Raw genomic sequence first — 21278 nt, 5'->3', positions numbered from 1 at the left:
TCAAACTGATAGAGGCCAAGAATTCCTGTGTGTCGATTGCTTCTCCACTCTTTCCCTTTTGCTGCTGCAGCTCTTAATCTCTAAGTTGTTGCATTTCAGGACCTCCTCAATGATGTTGAATAGTTGAATACTTATCCTCAGTAAATATGTTCCAAATTGCAAATATCCAAAGTTTCTATCAAATTCCATAGTGAATACATATGGGTAATTTTGGACCCATGTCTGTAAACGTGATGTAGTAGCACAAAAAGTGTTTTGCTCACAAAGAAAGACAAAAATGTCAATAATGATTTGTGGTAATCAAAAACAAAATATTTAATGAATAATTAGAATATTAAATAATGAAATGAATTGATTTCAAAAGATATAGCAAAAAAACACTCACCCATACATGAAATGTCATAGGAAATGAATGCGGGTCATTTCAGACCCATGTTGTGCATTAGAGGGGGTAAGCATAGCTTGTGTATCAAAGGGTTAAGAAGCCGAGGTCAATTTACGTCCTATTGATCTTTATTTGATTTGAAGAATAAAAAGTACATTGATCTGATACAACAAACAATCCTTCGTTGAAATAATGAACACATGATCCCTAGAAATGCATTGTACAGTTATGACATTGGATGAATTGAAAAAGCGTAACAACATCAATCAAGTCGTAATGGCAAGATGCAAGAATACATTTCATTAAACAAGCAAAATATTGAAAAGTGCAAAAAAAATTATTAACTAGACAGTTATTATTCAGTATTCACTTCTGTTATTTATGTTTTTCACTCATATTCAGAATTTTATATTACAAAAGGAAATAATACATCACAGTGTATTTTCCAAACTAGGTAGAACAAATGACAAGCAAGACACCAATTCAAAATAAAAGTCATTTTGCATCTCACTCAGATTTCTTTGGTCATAAATACACTTAGAGCCTTATGCCTCAGACACACAAAAACACACACTAAGGCATAAGGCAAGTTACACATTTGGAATGGCTGGAACTCTAGTGCATGCCATAAGTGCAAACATCTCACTGGAGGCAACATTTGCCGAAATGACCTAAATAAGCTATCAAATAACACTGGCCCCGCCCTTCTTCCGTTGACAGACCATCACAACCAAATAAACAAATACAATTAGGAGGAGGAAGACAAAGATGAAGATCAGGCCAAGCCAAGCTCCTGGAAGCAGCGCCTTCCTCAGGCCAATACTCTCCCCCGGCAACAGGCTGCTTAGGCTCAACATGTAACCCAGCGCCCAACCAATGGAGGTGTCTCCCGCCTACACAACAGAAGTTCAGACCTTTGTTGTTGTTTTATTTTACAAAGTGAAATATGACTTCATCATGTGATATATCGACTTCATACTCACCTTTTTCTGAAAAGAGATGCGTGGGAAGGAGACCTCGTCGAAGCGATAGGCTTCAAGAGTTAGCACCTGGATGAAGACGGATACTGTGCAGTAGTCTTGGAGACGCTTCTTCTCTTCCGGGACCTTCTCAGACAACTGTGTGTAAAGGGTGTGTCGGTGGGAGTGACATAAATTAGCAGTGAAACACTTCTGTAATGATTTTCTTTGTCCTTTTTTCAGTATACTACCATCAATTGGACATCATACATGCACAGAAAGCATCCTAAAGTCAGTAATCAAATTGCAGTCTTGGAAAATCTGATTAGCTCTCCCTTCTGCTGTTTCATAGGGAAGGTAATCACTGCTTACTCGGCAGAAATCTCTTCACAACCGATTGGAGGATCTAATCTCCCCACAATTCACAAAGCTCTAACATGGTTTGCCTCGGTTGCTGCAACTGGAGATTGACTGCACAATGAAAGTGCACTCCTGTCTGTGAAAACCATTGTTACTGTAGCACTCCAGTGTATTAGATGAATGATCCAAGAATATCCAGTCATTTGAGCCCAGCAGTGGAACCCAGTACTGTGCTTTACCTCCTGGAAGCTCATGTTGCAGACAGTGCGGGCGGCTCCCTCCAGAAGTGAGGGCGATTTGATTTGGATGCCGGTGCAGCGCTCCAGGAAGGAGTGCGTGTAGTAGAAAGCAGAGAACGCCTGTAGGACAGAGAATGCTCAATCCACGGGCACGACAAGTTTGCAGTACCCATGCAGGAAGTTATGCGCACGACAGACTTATTTACTGTGATTCCTGTTACAAGGATCTGAATATAGGACAATACTCAGTCTAAGTCAGTAGCAGAACTGACAAATAAGTGGGATTTCAGTAAGATTTCTGTTCCACTAATGACACAAACTGCATGTCAAAATAATATGAACTCATATTGGAAGAATCACCATAAAGCTGCCAGTCACGTTGGGCTGAAAGATCCCATCGAAGGAGCACTTGGAGAAGGAGCACTTGTTGAAGGAGAACATCTCAGACACGTTGTTCAGACATTGCTGGTAATTCCCAGTCCCCTGCACAGTCAGGGAGCTCTGCGGGTGGTAAGGCGTGGGTCTGTGTTCTGCAGTGCATGGGGAGTCAAACACGCTGCCCAGTGTGATGGAGATGTTGTGTCCTGCAGGGTGGCACGGGTTGGAAATCAGACCTCCAGAGCCTTGAGTCTGAAAGATACCAGAGAAGAAGAAATAGATATCGATGCTGTAGGATTCCATTCAAACTTTGTATTCCCACTTAATCGCTCAGGTTCCCAGTATCAAACGGTGTATTGACAATGTATTTTACCTTGACCAAGTAAGCCAGGAGTTTGCGTAAAACCTGGTCCCTGCCATAGCACAGGAAGCTATGGGTGTAGATGTGATAGTCTTCACCGTAAAGCCGTAGCTTCACCTCGTTTCTCGCGTCCTCCATGTTATCAGGGGTCTCAAAGGTGATCTGAGTAGAGGCCCCCCCGAAATCCAGAGCCCCCACCGTCTTCCTTCCGGAACTAAGCCAGCGCCCCACAAAGCCATACTGTGTAACGCAAAAGACAGTCAGAGGAAACATGAGAATGTGATAACGCCTACCTTTCCTTTTTTCCGGAACACTTCTTCCTCATTGTGCTTCCTAAGTGCCCTGTAAGGAAACACATATTGAAACTCCACCTTGATGAAGTTTTCTAGAAGGTAGTTGACAGTAACCCAGCCATACGCCCCCTCCTCTTGACCGCTCAAGATGGCGGCCCCTCTGAAGTTGAAAGGGTAAGTGCGCAATTTGTTTCCCACTTCTTTCAGTATTTGTTCTGACTGGGTGTAGTTAGATATACTGGAAAAAAAGAGAGAGATAATTACATCATCGATTGACAATGGAGGAATAATCTATGAGGTGTTGTTACTTATCTCATTTGACTCGTAAATCGTTTTTTACTTAGGATGCTGCAGGGTTTCAGTGGGATATGAATATTATTGTCGTGCATCTTTACTCACTTCAGTAGCCTCATACCAGCTGTGGCTCCGAGATACATTGGGGTGAGACGGTGCCTAGACTTAGGGATGTCCTGCAAGGCCTGTTCTAGACAGGCCTCCAGACTGCGTGCGGCCCCCCCTCGCTGTCCGGCATAACTTGAAATTCCTCCACCTAGATAGACAGACAGTATTACGGTTCCTGAGGAGAGTTTTGCAGAAGTAGACCCAAGCCTGGCATGAGGGTTAGGGTTAGGGCAAACATGTTTGTTAGTGTGTTTCTATAGAAACAAGGTCTTTTTCACTGTTTGACCAAGTAGAAATAAGGTCGACGTGACTGCACTTCACGCAATCACAGGAAACATCCGACAGAACAGAAGCACGCCAAACCGAACATGATATAATCACTTCTGCAAAAGTCACCCTTTTGGTCTGTGGTTGACGCTCAGAACAGAGAAACTGCTCCGAAGAAGCAAACAAAAATGTGGGAAATGAAAGCGTCTCGACGGAGCGCACGGAGAGCGAGAGCCGTCTGACCATCGTGAAGCCCCCGTGTTTCCTGTCAGAGGGAAGACCGGACAGGTAGGCGGCGGTCAGCTTCCCTCCGCCCTGCGATGCTGTTAGGCCTCACGAGAGAGATGTCAGGGAAACGGCTCACCTTTCACATGACACTCGCTGTGCTGGGTGACGATGCCAGTGCCATTCACCTTATCAGCCGGCCACTTGTAGATAAACATGGTGGTGTGGGAGGAACCTGCATCCAGGACAACTCCATACTAGGGGGAAATTCCAGATAAACACATGAGAGAGAAACAGTCCAGACTAAGTACTTTAATACCCAATTATGAACCCAGTATTGACACAGGTCTTTGATCTCGAAACAAAGTCACTGTTCCGTTGATGGACATGGCCATTCAAAATGTACCCGTTCCCCTTTTTAAGGGATTTTGAGGGGAACTTAATTCTTAAGAAAGAATGAGTGGTGAATGAAGGAGACCTTTACTTATATATCCCCGGGTCTGTCCTTTTTTCTCTTCCAGTCTTTCATCCCAACCTTTTCATGCTACCCCTGGCCAGGATTAGGTTTGGCTTTGTAGATCTGCTAAAAAGGGCAAGCTACTGCATGTCAAAGGAGTGACTGGGAATAGGCTTGTTATCAGTTTACCTCTCTCTCTCTTTTAGAACGGGAGATAAAATATAACATCTGATATGGATTTTTAGAACCTTTAGAACAACATTCGACCAGGATTTCCCCCCCAAATATCCCGGTGTAAATTATTCCTATATGATCCTATGATGATATGCATCTAATAGTGTACATTCATGAATCACTACTTTGATGCTGATTATCTAGGTTACTACTCCTGTACAAGTCTTGTCAATGAACTGCTGATGGTTGGTCTACATCCAGCCTGTTAGGGTTCTTTACATGGTTCTCTACATCTGAATGGTGCATAAAAGGATGCCTATGTTATTCAGTGCAAGACCTGGGGCTATGCTCATCATCCTCTTTTGGGCTGCACCTGTTCCATTGAATTAATATCAGTGCCTTAGAAGGTGAGCTAACCTTAATTTCCAAACCAAAAGGACCTTACTAGACACATCACAACAAGTTTTGTAAGCATGCAATGCGTTGCTGATTAAGTGTTCATCTATTAATTACCAGTAATAGTAAAATTATTATTTTCAATATTATTTCAAGCAATGTTTAGTTTTCCAGCAATGGCCATCTGTAAGCAACGTCAAACACGCACGAATGGAATACTTCTCTCCAAGTGAATTATAATAACAGGTACAATTTACTAACGATCAGGTGACCAAACCTACCATATTCTCCGGAGATTCCCGTACGTCGTAAATTGGAATCACAACCAATAAAATTCCAGACAACCCCAGTAACAGGAGCACGGCTGGGGCAATGATGTGACAGTACTGGTTAGTCATGTTGAGATCGGTGGTGAGCTGATGCGAGGCCAGCAATCATGAGCGAAAGAGCAAAAGCGTGCAAAAGGAAGACTTGTGGGTGAGTGCAGATGTGGGCTTGGCCAGAGCTGTACGTTGTCCAATAAATTCAGTTTTATCCTCGAATGCCTTTACCCTTTGGCACACCCAGAAGCGACAACTGTAATTTCTGAACAAGTGTGCTTTTTTTCAAGCCTAATACGTTATAGGCAAATTTTTCACTTCAAATACATTCAACATTGCCTCGTCTTATTAGACAAATTACTAAATCAATTCAATGACACACAGTTTTACATTACATTTACATTTAGTAATATAGCCGACGGGTTTACCGTGTCTCTAGCGGGCACAGTGTAAGTACAACCTTTGGTCATGTGGAGAGATAACGAATCTCACCTCAATAACCTCTTATATATGTGTGTCTGTGGGGGACTTCATTTGATAGGTATGAGGAAATGACGTTGATTTGAGGCGTTTGACTTTTTACACCTAGTAATAATTGTAACCCACATTCACATACCCATACAGACACACAAACGAGACTCTTTCAATAATTTAGAGTTTGTTACATAGTTGAGCGTTTGCTACAACTTGAGAACCCACTCATTGCAAGACACAAATTAAACAGAAACTATCTAAAAACTATACAGTTTATATTGTAATTTCCCTCCGGTGGCGTTCTTTAGTAATACACGACTTTTAAACATTTCAATTAATTTGATTAGTTCAACTCTACCAGAGGAGGGCGCTACTGTCTCATAGTTGTGCTTGGGTTAACGTACTGTAAGAACACACAACTGTTTATTCGTGGTTGCATTAAAAATCACAACGTTACTGCAGAATGAAAACCAGTGGCATCATACAAAGAAAGTTTGGAAGGCAGATTTTTATGTCATGTTATGTCTATGTTTGTGGCAATTTAAAATCACACCACACACAATCTTTGAACATGTTTACATGAAAGCCAAGTATTCATTATTTCAATACCCATCCCTTAGTTTAAAAGGTCAGACTGGTGGTAAGTGCCAGTAAAATCTACCAGCAGAGGCAAATATTAACCTTTATTCCATATCCAACTGTCTATAAATGGACATTCACTCTCAGTTATGACCACGAGATGACGATGACCTAGGTCAAATATGTTTGTCAAATGATTGCCAATTATGCCTATAATTGTATTAACTTCAGGTGTGAGGTGATTGATTTTCATGGAAGATTGATTTCAAACGAGCCATAGATATGAAACCTCTATAAGCTAACGATTAAGGTTGCGTATCATTGTGATGAAATGGAGTTTCTTGTTCCTTCAGACTTCAAAGCGTGCGTGTTACTATCATTAGATTTTGGAGGTGTAATGGATAGGAAAGAAGAAGCCGAAATCTTTATTACTCAAATACTTAACACATCCTGATAATGTATGTGTGGTCTTGTGCAAAAGCAACTACATCTCTTTTTTAGGATAGACACACTAGTGCGTAACTTGTTCCATAGCACATGGACTGTTTAACAGTATTTCCAATTCTTATAAGTTCAAAGGAAAGCCCAATAGTTTATTGTTATCGTAAAATGTACTGTATACAGCCAAGTATGTCACCCCCCATGGTTGTACTTCACAAGTCAAGAGTGTGTCTGTGTGTGCGCGCGTGTGTGTGTGTGGTGTCCGAGCCGAACTGTAGATGACACAGGCGCGGGGGACGTGCGTTGGAGTTGGGTGAGGGGGGGAAACAGGCCGGTGTTAGATTGCCCCGAACAGAGAGGAGCAACAACACAAATGGCGCAGAGGTGAAGAGGTTAGGAACATCATTCTGAAAATGCACAGATAAATCAGGCAGCGTCCAGGCAGGGCCACTCCAGCAGCGGCAGGCCTGGTCCAACCACCTGATGTTTCCTCTCCAAACACGGCGCACCATCCCCCGGACACGGTGCCACTGGCCAGGCCCCGAGGACCTCCACAAGCTGCCGCAGGCTGCACACTAGAGGCCCAGGGCACCCAGAGGGCATTCACACCTTGTTAAGTTTTACAACTTGTGCATTTGTCAGTCCCCGGGCCTCTATTGCCCCTGGGACGCAGTCACTCCTTTGAAGTGACCTTCTCAACAGAGCAGGGTGATGGAGAAAGTCAGGGTGAAGATTGTCCCTTATGAATGTGAATGTAGCTTGCCAGTGGATGCAGAGGGCATATGGCAAACCATCATGTCAAATTGGTATAAAAGACTAATATAAATGGACTGAAGAATAATATTTGGTTAAAATAACAAGTGAGAATTGACATTGAAACACTATAAAGATTGTTCTTGTGGGCAAAGTTACTCAGAGGTAACTTCCTGACCATTATCATAAACTATAGTTATTGCAATGTATATTGAGAGAGAGCAAATGGATATGCAATGTATATTCGAAAGACCAGGAACAACTAGAGAATAGCACATAGAGCCATTGAATCATTCTGAAATTGCCTGGTTCCTCACTAAAGTCCACTAATCCTTCTATTGCATGCTGGAATTTATATTGAAACGTTCTTGCCTCATACATGCTCACAGTGTCTGTGGGGGACATGATGTCAGTTGCGGCTTGCATGGATTGCTTCACTTTTGTTTCCGAAATTCTTTCCCTTTTACCTGTACATGAGAGACTGTTGTAAATTGCATGAAGGAATGCCTATTGACGTGATTAAAGGAGCAGAAAGCAGGTGATATTTTAGAGGAGGGGGGGGGGGGGTTCTTGGTATGTGAAGACTGACTTCTTCAGCGAGGGGGGGGGGGAGGGGGGAAGGAGTGAAACATCAGCCGTGTTGGGAGGTGAAAGTATGGGGCTAAAACCTTCATGGATGAGGCACCTCCTCTAATCCTGCAGCACAGTGCCATCCTTTTACATGGCCTGCTGTTTTTTGTGTCAGCCACTCATCACTCACATATAGTGGAGTCAGGAATGGTATCCTGGTCAAATTGTCCTCGGTAAAATGCAAGCCTTTGAGAGAAAGCACTACTCTGCCAGGATCAGGTTTCCCTGGGCTTGTTGGAAGGGAACGGAAGGCAAGAATTCCTGTCGTATAAGCAAGCAAAAAAAAATACACAAAAACACACTATAATTTAGGTAATTGTTTTTTCTTTTCTTGTGACACGGAGGGAGATGTTGAGGGGAGGACAGGGAGGGGAGCACACCTGAAACAGTGTTGTGCCACCTTTCAATATGAATGACTTTTCTTGTCAGGTCTGAATGCGGGATTAAATCTTTTGAGCACACCTCCTCTGTAGAACCTGAATGTGAAATAAAGGCAGCTATTGTGTGAACATCGCTCACCCCCAGGGTCCTCTCTGCCACAAGGCTTCCCAGCCACCTCACACACTCTCTCAGCCTGAACCGGCAATTAGCCCGACAAATCAAACCCGGCGGTCAGGACTAATTGTTTCTAACAGGTCTTTGTAAAAGGCCATGCTGTTTCCTATTCAGGTCAGCTCCCTGGCTCCTAGTGTGTCAGATAGGGGAGGGCATGGTTCCAGCCGGGAGATAAGCCAGGGTTTTTTTTAATACCCCAAAGTAGACTTAATTTTCACCTTCCTTTCACGGTTCAGGTGCACTTGTGTATTGAGGCAGTCAGAATTTGTGGTGGGAGGTTTGGGTGAGGGATACAGTACCTCACAGGATGTCATTCAGCTGCCGCTTCCTCCTTTGTTGGAATTTGTGGAAAAGGGTGTGTGCGCTATGTATGGGGATTTGAACACATTTTTGCTTCCCCCTCCATCCCCCCCCCCCCTCCTGTTCTCTTTTCCTGACTTTGACAATTGTTGTCATATGTGCATTCGAAAATAGTAGTCAAATATCTAGCACTGAATCTCTAGCATTCTGGTCATGATTCTTCAAATCCTCTTTTCTTCAGAGCCAGATGTGCTTCGGATTTATTTAATCATCTGAAGTTCCGTGATGGTAGTCTGATCTACCTTCACATCCTCCCATTGACATTATCCAGACAGTGTAAACACGGTCGACTTTTAGAGCTGTCTGTCTGCTACACGATCACAGCTACTGGGGCTGGCGGGGGCGATTTCCCTGTTACACCCACAGCACTCATTGTTCATAACACTCTCTTGTCTATAAACACAAAGGGTTTGGAGCTTGTGGTAGTTTGGCTAAGACAAAGCATTGAAACTGTTGTAAGCATGATGTTGGTGCACACACAATATAAAGCATTGATAGTCATCATACTATTAATACAAAGTATGTGACTTTCAAACTAATTCTGGTCTCTGCTAATAACTGCAGCGAAAGTACAGACGTTTTTTTCTTCTTTCTTTTCAGTAAAAAAAATAAACAATACTAAATGCCACTGTGACGGGTGAGAGAAACAATCCGCCATAGATCTTCAGTGAAAATGTGTCAAAGAGATCGCTGGTGCAAAGACAAACATGACTGGGGCGGGTCAGAGCCCTGTCTGCAGCCAGCCAGCCTAAAGATGGAGGCCCTCGGAGCAGCTTCTGTTTTAATTGGAGTGTGACAGGGTACACTGGGAACTATAGGGGGCCCTGTGATGGACAGGCAGAGTTTCCCCCTGCTGTGGACCCCTCTGTCTGCAGCTCAACCTGACAGCCACAGCTAGAGAGAGAGAGAGAGGGGGGGGGGGGGGGGTTACAGAGGGAGTGGTGAAGGAGAGAGACATTTTCTCTGGAATGTTGGGAGCTATCAGAACTGACATGTTACCATAGCCATTTTCCAAATCTCGGGCCTCATCCCAGGCTGTTGACTGGCCCTACATCCGTTCGTATCTCCCATCTGAACTCCAGCACCTTTAGAGGGAGGTACCTCTCACTGCCCTCTGCCTGCACCTTCTCTGCTACACCGGCAACAGGACTGGGTGGCTCGCTGTCACACCGGGACAATGGTCTGCCATAGACCTTTCTGTTTGGCATTCTCGTGGTCAACGTGAAAAATGGTTCCCCTCAAACACCGCATGGTGTAATATGTCTGGCAGCTGTTCTACGAGACTCCTTGGAGAAACGACACCTAATTTATGGCGTTCAAAAGTCAAATATGTGTCAACAAAATGTCAACGATGTTTTAAATGACAAATGGATGCATGTGGGTGTTTCTCCACACAGGTCTAAGGCAACGATGCCATTTTCAATCACAAAGGTTCTTCACTGCAGGTCCACAACCGCTCATTTAGAGTACCCCAAACACCTGATATCAGCCAAATTGCCTCTCGGAAGGCGATAACGTTCTCTCTGAGTCGTCTAAAGTGTTTTGTTCGAGCCAGTGTAGGGCCGCTATGATTCATGAATGGTTTTGTGATGCTGTTTTCTATGTGAAAGCCACCCCTGTGTTAGCAGCCAACTGGGGGAAATCCTGTAGCGACTTGCTGGGAGAGAGAGGGCTCAACGCTCGGCCGTGCAGGTGAGTGGAAACAGGAGCTGCACTTGTGTTTTTCTTAAGAGTTTATGTGCTGTCTTTGGAAGTGTCCTGTTACGCTGCTCCTTCCCTGACCCTCTGACCCTCCCCCTGCATCAAAGGTAAGCCAATTACTTCCATTACTTTAGTGTGGCATTGTCAATGGAGTTGTGCCCTATTGATTTGCACTGCCCACTGAGGATTGTTTTTCTAAGCAACAGGTCATCTGAAGAATTTTTAACCCCCTGATTTGAAAAAGCTGCCTTAATCAAATTCCCTCTACCTGTCAGCGCAGTTGGTCTCAAGTGCTTCGGTTTGTTTAAAAACATGATGGAAAGGGATAACTGTAAATTTCACCTGGAAAAACTATGTATATATGTTTTAAGCGTTTTCCAAAACATGACGTTTTATCTAGACAAACCATGAGTTCCTTAAAGTGGCCTTCACCTCTCCTTCAGAGGCCATGTGTCACTAGCCCTTGTTTGATGTTGTCATTATGTCTGTGAAATATGTGACTGATGGCGGGCTGAGAGGCTGTGGGCACTCGTCCACAACACCACTGTGACCAGGCGAGGCAACCAGGAAGCGCTGAACTCACAGAGGCAGATTGGATGTGAAGAGCCCTTTGAGAGGAACACAGACCTGGGCGAGCAGAGATGTGAGGAGAGATTGACAGGGGTCAACGCCAGCCCTCCTGGAGGTCACCGCCAGGTAAGAGACAGCATGGCTGACCTATCAGGGCTGAGCCAAGGCAATCTCACAGACAGACAGACAGACACTATTGGTTGATTGTGTAAGAGGTCTGTGTCACACCATCAAATTGCGTCTGAAGTTAAAGCATCTGCTATGGGGAAATTACTCATCATTGAAGGAATAGACTTTGACGCATGCAGCTTCGATATAGTTTACAGTGTCACAAAACCAGAGAACAGCCTTCTCCTCCCGTGGCAACTGAGTCATGGAAGTGTGACTGAAATACCAGGCGAGTTGTTGTGTCACAGCCTGGTTTGGGTGTCGGCGTCGCCGGTCAGAGACTTGCAGGGCACCACTTGTCTTGCTGGTGGGGGTGGGCCCAGGGTGAGAGAAAATAGAAAATGGAAAATTCCTCTGTGAAGTGCAGTCGTTGGTGATCAGGTGTGAACTGCAGAGCGGAGATCAGAGGAGGAAGGGGTGGGGAGAGCAGACAGCTGCTCCAGACCCAGTCAGTCAGCCCTCTAACACACCAGCTGGCCCACCATCGCATAGTGGGCCACTCACGGCTCAGGCTGCATGGGGGGAACTAGCAGATGGAAAAATGCTAACCAGGGATCCTTTGTGTTTGGCCTGTACTTGTACATTCAAATTTGTCTGAGAATCATAACATGTTTCAAACTGTGATCCATGAAATCATTGCAATCCTTCATAAGGGCATTTTATTTTGCTTAAAATGTCTCCTGTTTCAAATACCGTTGCATAAACACACATTAATACATTTCAGGTACGTGCTGAAAAAGTGTCCCATGAAAATCTGTTCAAGTGACTCCTAATAATTTGTGTTCATTCTTTAATAATGTTGTGTTTGCTGGCAAATGTTTACATAATTTTTGTAACTTTTTACATGTAGCCAATGCAGGCTGACTGACAGCTTGTTAAAGTGCATTCAGGGGTGGAATATTAAGCACTTGCCCCATGCTATTTGGCCCTGGCTGTTTTGGAATGTATCAACAAGTTCACAAATTATTTTGTCAGGAGTGAAGACGCAAATTTGATTTGGAAGTCTCGAAATGTATTCATCACACATCTCCTGGACTCAGAGGCATTAGGCTCTGCCAATTTCCACCTTTTTCATTCCAGATCTTTCATCTTAAATGGATCAATTGATTACCAAGGACAGACGTTAAAACAGCAGACAAAAAAACATTTGACCAAGTGCCATTGAGCACTGGAAGTTTAGGCATGGTTGACTAACAAAGAAAACATATATCTTGGTATGTTACTTGAAATGAATGCCAGGGGGTTGGTTGGCTAAGAATTTGACATATTTTACACTACATGGCCAAATCACAAAGTATGCCAACCTTCCTCTGTCAGAGATATAAAAAGACATCTATTTAAAAAGGATTCCCCCCTCAGAGGATTCCACAAGGGGTTCTTCTTGTTTTGACTACCAGGCCCTGTGACATCAGTGACATATGTCTGAAGTCTTGCTGTCAACTGATGACAGAATAAATCTTGAAAATGGCTACCAGTGAGTCCTTGAAATCCCAAACCAGTCAAATGTAACCGGCCTAACGTGTCCTGGGGGGTGAGGAGGTCACATGGTACTGGATGCATAACTAATTTCTAATGAATGGCTGTTTTTCTGTCTGCCGGTGTTCAGAGGTCACATTGTTGACATGCTTTTTATTCTCCTGTCTCTCCTTAGACTGTTTGCATGCGGAGGCGTGCGGAGCCCGCTGTCTGCTGTGAACAAAGATGTTCGGATGATTCATTACGGATGACACGCTCGTTTGCCTTTGGTCTCCCTTCATTGCCTCGAGTCATCTTAATGACGATAGGCAATTTATGATCTGCACATATTTTCGGATCATCTGTTTATCATTCAGAGTCAAACTCTTTGCGATGCCACGAGTGGGATCTGTTCTCCCTCGTTTCGATCGCGTCCCCCCTATTCTAGACCGCGTCTGTTCATGACCGTGGATCAATGTCACACATACCTACAGCAGCGACCCTCCTCAGAGAGTGACCTGGCTTCGGCGTGACCTTGCGCCTCACCACGTGTGACTTGAGCATGTTCATGACACGGGGGACATTTTGCTCCTTAAAAATAACACAGATGCTACGCCGCCCCTCGGCAGGGCTGTCTGGTCCTGTCCCGGCCAGAGCTGGACAGCGTCCGGCTATTTTCATTGCTCGTCTGTGAATCGCTGTGGTCTGAGTCACTTTATTAGTTTTGAAGCCTGACATGTTACTAGGCTCCGTGGCCTTGTCGGATGAAGCGGTCACAGCCCTGTCTGCGACCGGCGAGTGTTAATCGTGGCTCGACAACTCGGGTTTCGCCTGTCGGAGCATCCTCGAGGTCTCAGGCCTGTGTTCAGCCGTCGGGGCACTCGCCTGTCTGATGTAACGCTACGCATGGCACGAGATTACCCAAATATGCCGTGAATTTCAGATATGAAAAAATGTGCGGTCGTTTACTCGTACTTCCAGGGACGTTGTGTGTGTGTGTGTGTGTGTGTGTGTGTGTGTGTGCGTGTGTGTGTGTGTGTGCGTGTGTGTGTGTGTGTGTGCGTGTGTGTGTGTGTAGGATTGTAGGCTATGCCTCATTTCAGATAAAGGGGGTTGGGAAACTAGTTCAAAATTTATTGCCTGTGTCAGCTGTGTCAAATTTGGCAAGCTCAAATGGTCAGCTTGCAAATGGTAGGGGTATACCTAAGGGTCACAAGTCTCTAATTATTGCAGTTCTGTACATTTTGAGCCCACATGTTTTCATTTAGTCATTTTTAAGAACACAGGCCTATTTTATATGACGATTCATGCAGGGATTATTTGTTCTAAATACGCTAAATATGCTTTATATAATTGCCTATAAAGCATAGAATTGATGAGGATGTGCTGACTATTTTGCTGCAGGCTTGGAACTGCACATTCAAAGGCGCTGATGAGTGACCTGACCGAGGAGGTGTGGGGGGGGGGGGGGGTCAGTGGAGGAACCCCACTGCTGTCCTGGAGCCCCAAAGGGGACCCGGGGAGATTGTCCAAGCGCATCCTCGGAAACCGACTTTTATCATTCATAAAGAGGACCACCCACTTTCCGTGAGTTTCTCTTTGCTTCTATTTTCGCAGGGTCAGAAAAGAGTGGCCAGTTGCTCTTTATGGCAGAAGATTTTTTTTACGATGTGGTTGAAGCTGTCGAGGGACCCACCTTTTCCTCCTTTCACTTGTTCCTGGAGGTACAGTAGCTCTGGCCCAGCGCACACACTGAAACACAGACGGGACACCAGCATTCTGAGGCAGGAATTGTTGTTAAAAGTACCATATTGAATCCACCCTGTTCATATCACAGTATGTAACACATTTTCGGTGAGCTTTTCCGCTTGGGACCTTCATGTCTATGCAACAAAACAAGTTCATAAAAAGATGACGATTATCATTTGTACCAAGTATAACTGTGTAAGTGCTTCTTGGAATGTTTTTGCCCTGCCTCGAGCTGTCTTTCATGAATCTATTTATGAAGGAAACCTCTTGTGGTACTGGGGTCTATTGCCCCCATGTTTGATCAGCTTTGGGGTAAACATCTTGTACACCTGTTCAGTTTTTCTGCAGAGTCACCAGTCCTTCTCTCTCTCTCTCTCTCTCTCTCTCTCTCTCTCTCTCTCTCTCTCTCTCTCTCTCTCTCTCTCTCTCTCCAACATTCAAAGAGGTGTTGGTGTTTTTTTGGAGCAGGAAAAACATGGTACTTTTTCTGTGGGTGCTGGAGGTGTCTGCTTTTCAGTGAACGTCGGGTTATTTCCATCTCCAGTAAAGCCCGTGGAGACACGAATAAATAAGATCAGGTTACAAGTCCTCAGATCTCACCGTCACTTTGTAAACTGAAGTGGGGGGTTGAAGGGTGGGGGGGGTGGGGGTGGGGGGGGGGGCGGGGAGGGGGCGGGGAGGGGGGGGGGCAGACAAGCGGCATTTCGCGAGGCCACATCTTTTTTTTTCTTCTTCTTATTCTTTGTACATCCCCACTCCCCCCAAAAAAATATTGCTGACACCCAATGCAGGCTGCTGGAGATCTGTGAATTCCACAGTGATGAGGCTAGCTCCTGCAAACACTCTCTCTCCCCTGAGCTGCACCCCCCCACCCCCACCCCCCAACATTTCTTCTACTTAGCTCCTATAATTGGAGTATGGGCACAAGCAAACAGACATCACACAGCCATGTCTCCATGTTACTGTATGTAACTATCCCTGTAACACCCCTACTGAGACAAAGTTCAAAGCAGTGCACCTTTATAATAACACTCAACTTATCTCCATGATTGATGATGTAAACATTTTTTTATAGCAGAGCAGCATTTGATCAGTGATTTAATGGAAATGTGGTTTAATCTTTGCGAAACATCTCAGATAAAAGAGTGAAGCCATGCAACAGGTTTTATTGGCTTTATATGAATGGCTTGCTTTAAGGTTGAATTCAAATTGTGCACACTGGCCACATTTAAGTCTGGATCATATATCAACATAGTTGACACACATTCTTTAAGTAGCAATACATTTTCCAGCTGATGGGATGTCTGGTCCTGCATATACCAAGAAGTTTATTTTTGTAGAGATATGTGAACATCACCTACAGGCTTTCTGTAGTTTATGCAAAAGTGTCAAGCATATCTATACTAGAATCATGCACGCGTCACTTCAGCAAAACCTTTAGTTGATTTGTTATTTTGTTTATTCTCTAAAGCAAACATTGTTTGTCGTCAAATTATGCCAGGGACAGCTTGGGCGACATGATTGATGGATGAAACGACAGCTTTTAAGAAGTGACATTAACAAGTGGAATCAATTGCCATGATGTCTGTCAGTGGTCACAAGCCCTTGCAGAGCAGTTGACAGAGATGCGTAGCTGCTGTATTTTACAGCTTGACCAGCTGACAGGAGCCAGCAGGGGTATGGAGAAGGACTGTTTACTGGGTGCTCAGTTACACTCTGTTGTGTTTCAAAAATTTAAAGACTATTGTTTTGTTAGAAAGTACTAAACTATGTATAAAGGTATTTCAGTTTGCTATCTGCACTTTAGCTTTAAAGCTCTACATCTATCGTGTTAACTCTATAATTAATATGTAGGACTTGTTTGACTGAAATGATGATTAAGGTTATCAAGGTAATCATCTATTCATCTAGCAAAGACAAAAAGCTCATCAACAAGGAACTGGGATACATAGGATATTGAAAGGCCATTGAATGGCTATGGGAAATGGGTATCCTGTTACATTCAGTAGTGCTATGTTGATTGCATGTAATCTCACATCTGCTTCGAAAAAGCCTATTGTTCAAATGATTTGTTTTAGGCGACCACATGAACTGAAATGTGCGAGCAGTTAACTGCGCCATAAGATTGAAGGGGACCAAGAAATGGAGTATTTAACACCTTATTGTCATGTCTCAAGTAACATTACCCTTCTCACTTTTAAATACAGTGCTCAATGCTGGTGGCAGAGGTAAACGTCGCTTAACCAGGTGAGTATTGAGAGAAACTACGAGTGGAGGGGGGTTGGGAAAGTGCTTTTTTATGATAATAATAATAATAATAAAATACCAAAGTGTTGTTGATCTTAATTCCTAATGACCTTACCCAATATGTATTTTACATTAAATTGCTATTTCTTACAACAACAAAGTGACACTTAGCATCGATAAACTTAACGCGTAAATTACGCGGTCACTTTCCTTTTGGACCTGGGCATTCCATTAAGTTAAATTGCTTATAGGGACATTACATACCATTTACCGCCCTTGCATTTAACCCCAATTTATTTGCCCGCTGTGCTCTGCCCACCCACAATACAAAAAATCAGTCTCCCTGCGCATGGGAGGGACCTGCCTTTCAACATTTAACCACTGCCCAGCGCGGGGCCAAGACGCACAGTGAGAACGAGGGCTTTTCAAACCTGGAATAAGCACATAACCTTTATATTGAGAGCTCACCGTCTGGATTTCTCAACTGACTACTATAAAGGAAACAAATGATGGATTTTTGTGTTCGTATTTGGATATTTACAAGGGGACACCATGTCGATTTACTTATTTACTTAGTATGATGTATCTGGTCACTGAGGTGTTTTCTTCAGGGAATTACTTCACAGTGTTCTCTCATTTGAAGATTGGTCTGCACATGGAATAGACTGCTAAGGGTCTTGAAGTGGACAGGTCAAGGGGACGTGCTTGAAATCGGGAAACATTGGATTATAGTTTCTTATTGGAGTAGGGTATCACTGGCTGTTAGACGAGCTCTTTGGTATTAGATGACATACCGGTGGGCTATAATGTATGGAATAAATCAGCGCTGCGTTTACATGTAAGTGTGGTCCATTTGATTGTACTGAGCAACCATGTGAAAATCCCAATGTTGATGTTAATGTGTGTTTTATTTTTATTTCACAGCTCTTTTCATTTCTTCGTGCTGTGTTGCCATGCCCAGGTAAAACTTGAACAGGTAGCCTGTCAAAATGAATAGTTGATGCACCAAATAACAATAGCTGTAGGCCTACCATACTTTTTGGTCGTCTTAATTTGTCATACAATATTTGGTTTCGACTAATGTGTAGTGTAGACTAATGTTCCCAAAATAGCTTGCAATAGTAATGCAATTAGGCCTAAATCTATGTCCGCCGTGCGCACAGTCATTTCTGTTTTGACGCTATATGCCACTCTGTTAGTTTATTCTAGAAAAAACAGGTTAGAGAAAAATATATGTGATTTTATTTTTCCCTTTACATAAAAAGGGGGAGAATCACCCGTCTCCTAATTTTAACCAGTATGTGAGGGAGCAGGGCGCAGTGACGGACCAGTTAAGCCGGCGACAAGTCAGGATTTACCAACTATACAGCCGAACCAGCGGGAAGCACGTTCAGATTCAGGGCAAGAGGGTCACCGCCAATGCTGAAGATGGCAATACTTACGGTAAGTTCGTGCCTGTGACGTTCAGACTGTCTCGCCGTGATACGTCTACATTGCCTTTCCCAGGTTTTGATTAAGGACCGCAGAAAAAATCGCGGTCAAGGCCCATCTCTAAACCTCCACCCTCTGCGTAATGTTTTCAGGCCTATATGTTAATTTGGATTAGAACTACGTGGGCTGCTGTATCCAAACCTTCGTCTGGTCTTTTGTCCTTTGCTCAATACACATTCTTAATGTAAGCACTGACCCTAATTAACCAGAGGAGGTCAATCATTGAACCGATAAGACAATTCAATAGGGAAATGTGTATTCTTTCCATTCCTGTTTTCTTTTAGGTCAATGATGACATTTGTTTAATCAAAGCAGCAGGTTGTTATCGTTGATAAATGTAAATGTTGATTTATCTTTGATTGTCGAAACCTGAAACATCCTAGTTGACAGAAAAACTCACCGTTTTTACAGGTAAATGGTTCTATTGAGGAGAAAACATATTTAGTATCAAGGATCAAAGATGATTTTAATTAACTTTGGACAGGATTTTTTACCTCACCAATTGCTATTTTCATATTATGTGTTTGTGTGTGTTTTGCAGCACGTCTCTTTGTGGAGACCGACACCTTTGGTAGTCGTGTGCGGATCAAAGGTGCAGAGAGTGGTTGTTACCTCTGCATGAACCGGAAGGGGAAACTAGTTGGAAAGGTATGATCCAACTTAAGTCATTCTGGTTATTAAGTGGACTTTATTTTTCCATTAGGTAAATCATTGTACTGTTAAATGTAGCCTAGGAGAATAACATACGCTGATTGGCTGCTGATACTTATGCTCAATCCTCTTTGAAATCAAAGCTGTGAAATATACGTTGATGTGATACTTGTAGAGCCGTGGGAAGGGCTATAGCAAGGGTCAGTGATACAGCTCTATAGCTCCAAGCACAGTGGACTATCACAAGGGATAGAGGGAATTCTCCATCCCACATAGTGGATGGTCAGAAGTCAACCGTCCACTTCCTGAATGGAAATGGAAAAGATGTATTCAGTGTTGTCGGCCTGCCATGAGAAGCAATGGATCCATCTTTCATCATGTTTTGGTGGTGTTGAAAGACTGGGGTCTGGTTACACATCTTGATGTGTAACCAGATGATGAAATGAAATCTCAGATCAAGGGTGTAGCTGTCGTGCACTTCCTGTCTTTTAGACATAAAATTCTGGTTTGCGAGGAATGATTAGCTAATATTTTCCTTGACTTCTAGAGTACATAGTGAAAAGGCTCAGATTGAACTTTTTCATTTCCTACTGTTAATGGAGCCAAAATTATGATAAGATATAGTTTGTCCTACCCTTGTTGCATGGGCCTACATTGTTAAGTTGGCATTCCATTTCTTAGCATGATGATTCCTAGTGGAAGTCATGATAGCGTTAACAATAGTACGATGTCACTGCCTTCTTATCTTCAGATAAAACATGTCTGCCTCATTCTCTCAACAGCCCAATGGAAGAAGCAGGGATTGTATCTTTACTGAAATCGTTCTGGAGAACAATTACACCGCCTTCCAGAATGCCAAGTATGAGGGTTGGTATATGGCTTTCACCAGGAAAGGGAGGCCCATCAAAGCCTCGAAGACAAGAGAGAACCAGAGAGAGGTTCATTTCATCAAGAGGCTACACAAGGGCCCATTGCCTTTTCCCAACATGGACCAAACCAAACATTTTGAGTTCATCCGTTTTCCGCCAACCCGGCGAGCGAAACGGAACAGGAAATCACAGACTTCTACCTAACACTGAACAGACGTGGACTCGTATTATCTACAAATAAGAAGAAAAAGATGCAATTCTATTTTTGTATATTTTTAATAGGTAAAGATACTTAAAATGCCAAAAACATTGTATGTAATATCACTGTAAAATGATGACATGTAAATACTGTAAGAGAGTAAAGAAGATGGATGTATATATTTAATAAGACTGTGTGTGTTAGCTGTATGATTGGAGGATATCATTGGAAGAACATGGGGTATGGGTACATTAATAAACATGCTCTGCTTGATTGGCACAACATTTCAGCGTGACAAATGCAACTTTTAGCTTTAGATCATGTCTCAGTTGACAGCTTTCTTGGTACCAGTGCTAAATTAGTATTTCTAAGTTAGGAAACTCTTCTTGGAAATGTAAAGGAAGTAACATACAAGTAAATGCTGATTAAGGTGCACAACCGCCAGACAGATTACGTAAATATGTAGACATTATGTTAATGACTGTTGAGAAGGACACATTTGGTGAAATATTTGAGTTAAACCAAGACATTAATTGCTATATTAAATCCCTAGAAGATACATGCTGACAGACTTATATTACTCTCGACGTGGTTGTGTAACCATGCAATGACATTAAGCCCTTATTTCAAATGATTATGGAAAAGGTCTTACTCACATTAACACCAATCAAACTAGCTGAAAATACTGGAATAAACAAACCTCACCACCCTTTCTGCTATGACTGGGATGTACTGTACTGTCACACAAGAGCAAATGATGGCACCATACCATATTACATCCAATTAGGAATTGCATGGTTTCGTGGGATATCATTTTGACAGATCAAAAGGATATAAGGTCTTCAGCCTTGATCAATCGAATGGTTTGTAGAAATTGTGAGATTATCACTTATAATGAACTTGGCAAAGAAGTAAGACATGAGTATTAGGTTGACTTGTCATTAATAACAAGAAATGTGGTCTTGTTTACACTATACAGATGAGATCTATTTTAAGCATGATGACAAATTATTTCATGGGTAAACTATTTGTCACAGTTAGAGAGTTCTTAGCCCAAACCATAAGCGATTCTTACACATTCTATTGTTGAAGACTACTGTATGTCTCATTCCCAATCAAACGTGTTTACAGTTAGACAGTCATTAGATAATTATGATCCTTTTCTCAAAC

The 21278-nt window shown here is 43.1% G+C and overlaps 2 protein-coding genes across 6 annotated transcripts; one reads left to right on the top strand and one right to left on the bottom strand.

Moving 5' to 3' along the window:
- Nucleotides 1-491: 491 nt before the first annotated feature.
- LOC134015362 (ectonucleoside triphosphate diphosphohydrolase 2-like) lies at nucleotides 492-5488 on the bottom strand. The gene is made up of 9 exons (XM_062454830.1): nucleotides 5178-5488; nucleotides 4009-4126; nucleotides 3375-3525; nucleotides 3054-3213; nucleotides 2695-2922; nucleotides 2304-2573; nucleotides 1944-2063; nucleotides 1369-1503; nucleotides 492-1278 (listed from the first exon to the last, which is right to left on the bottom strand). The coding sequence occupies exons 1-9, from the start codon at nucleotides 5292-5294 to the stop codon at nucleotides 1069-1071; spliced, it is 1509 nt and encodes a 502-aa protein (XP_062310814.1). The 5' UTR covers nucleotides 5295-5488; the 3' UTR covers nucleotides 492-1068.
- A 4777-nt stretch (nucleotides 5489-10265) lies between these two features.
- Nucleotides 10266-20424, top strand: fgf17 (fibroblast growth factor 17). Of its 5 annotated transcripts, none has more exons than XM_062454647.1 (6): nucleotides 10266-10700; nucleotides 11228-11405; nucleotides 16859-16879; nucleotides 18197-18341; nucleotides 18931-19037; nucleotides 19823-20424. In XM_062454647.1, the coding sequence occupies exons 1-6, from the start codon at nucleotides 10576-10578 to the stop codon at nucleotides 20111-20113; spliced, it is 867 nt and encodes a 288-aa protein (XP_062310631.1). In that variant the 5' UTR covers nucleotides 10266-10575; the 3' UTR covers nucleotides 20114-20424. The 5 variants fall into 5 exon arrangements, with proteins under 5 accessions (XP_062310631.1, XP_062310633.1, XP_062310634.1 ...); XM_062454649.1 differs by adding an exon at nucleotides 14520-14626 and having other exon boundaries at nucleotides 10283-11405; nucleotides 19823-20423; XM_062454650.1 differs by lacking the exons at nucleotides 10266-10700; nucleotides 11228-11405 and adding an exon at nucleotides 14408-14626 and having other exon boundaries at nucleotides 19823-20423.
- The last annotated feature ends 854 nt before the right edge of the window (nucleotides 20425-21278 follow it).

Source organism: Osmerus eperlanus, chromosome 28, assembly GCF_963692335.1.
Source record: "Osmerus eperlanus chromosome 28, fOsmEpe2.1, whole genome shotgun sequence".
Lineage (NCBI taxonomy): Eukaryota > Metazoa > Chordata > Actinopteri > Osmeriformes > Osmeridae > Osmerus > Osmerus eperlanus.
This window is presented reverse-complemented; position numbering and strand designations above follow the sequence as displayed.

Coding starts and splice junctions, on each gene's coding strand:
- fgf17 (XM_062454647.1), top strand. CDS start 10,576: ATGATTCATGAATGGTTTTGTGATGCTGTTTTCTATGTGAAAGCCACC. Junction 11,406..16,858: donor CTCCTGGAGGTCACCGCCAG/GTAAGAGACAGC, acceptor TTTTAAATACAG/TGCTCAATGCTGGTGGCAGA. Junction 16,880..18,196: donor GCTCAATGCTGGTGGCAGAG/GTAAACGTCGCT, acceptor AATTTTAACCAG/TATGTGAGGGAGCAGGGCGC.
- LOC134015362 (XM_062454830.1), bottom strand. CDS start 5,294: ATGACTAACCAGTACTGTCACATCATTGCCCCAGCCGTGCTCCTGTTA. Junction 2,064..2,303: donor ACGTGACTGGCAGCTTTATG/GTGATTCTTCCA, acceptor TCTGTCCTACAG/GCGTTCTCTGCTTTCTACTA. Junction 1,504..1,943: donor GCAACATGAGCTTCCAGGAG/GTAAAGCACAGT, acceptor CTTTACACACAG/TTGTCTGAGAAGGTCCCGGA.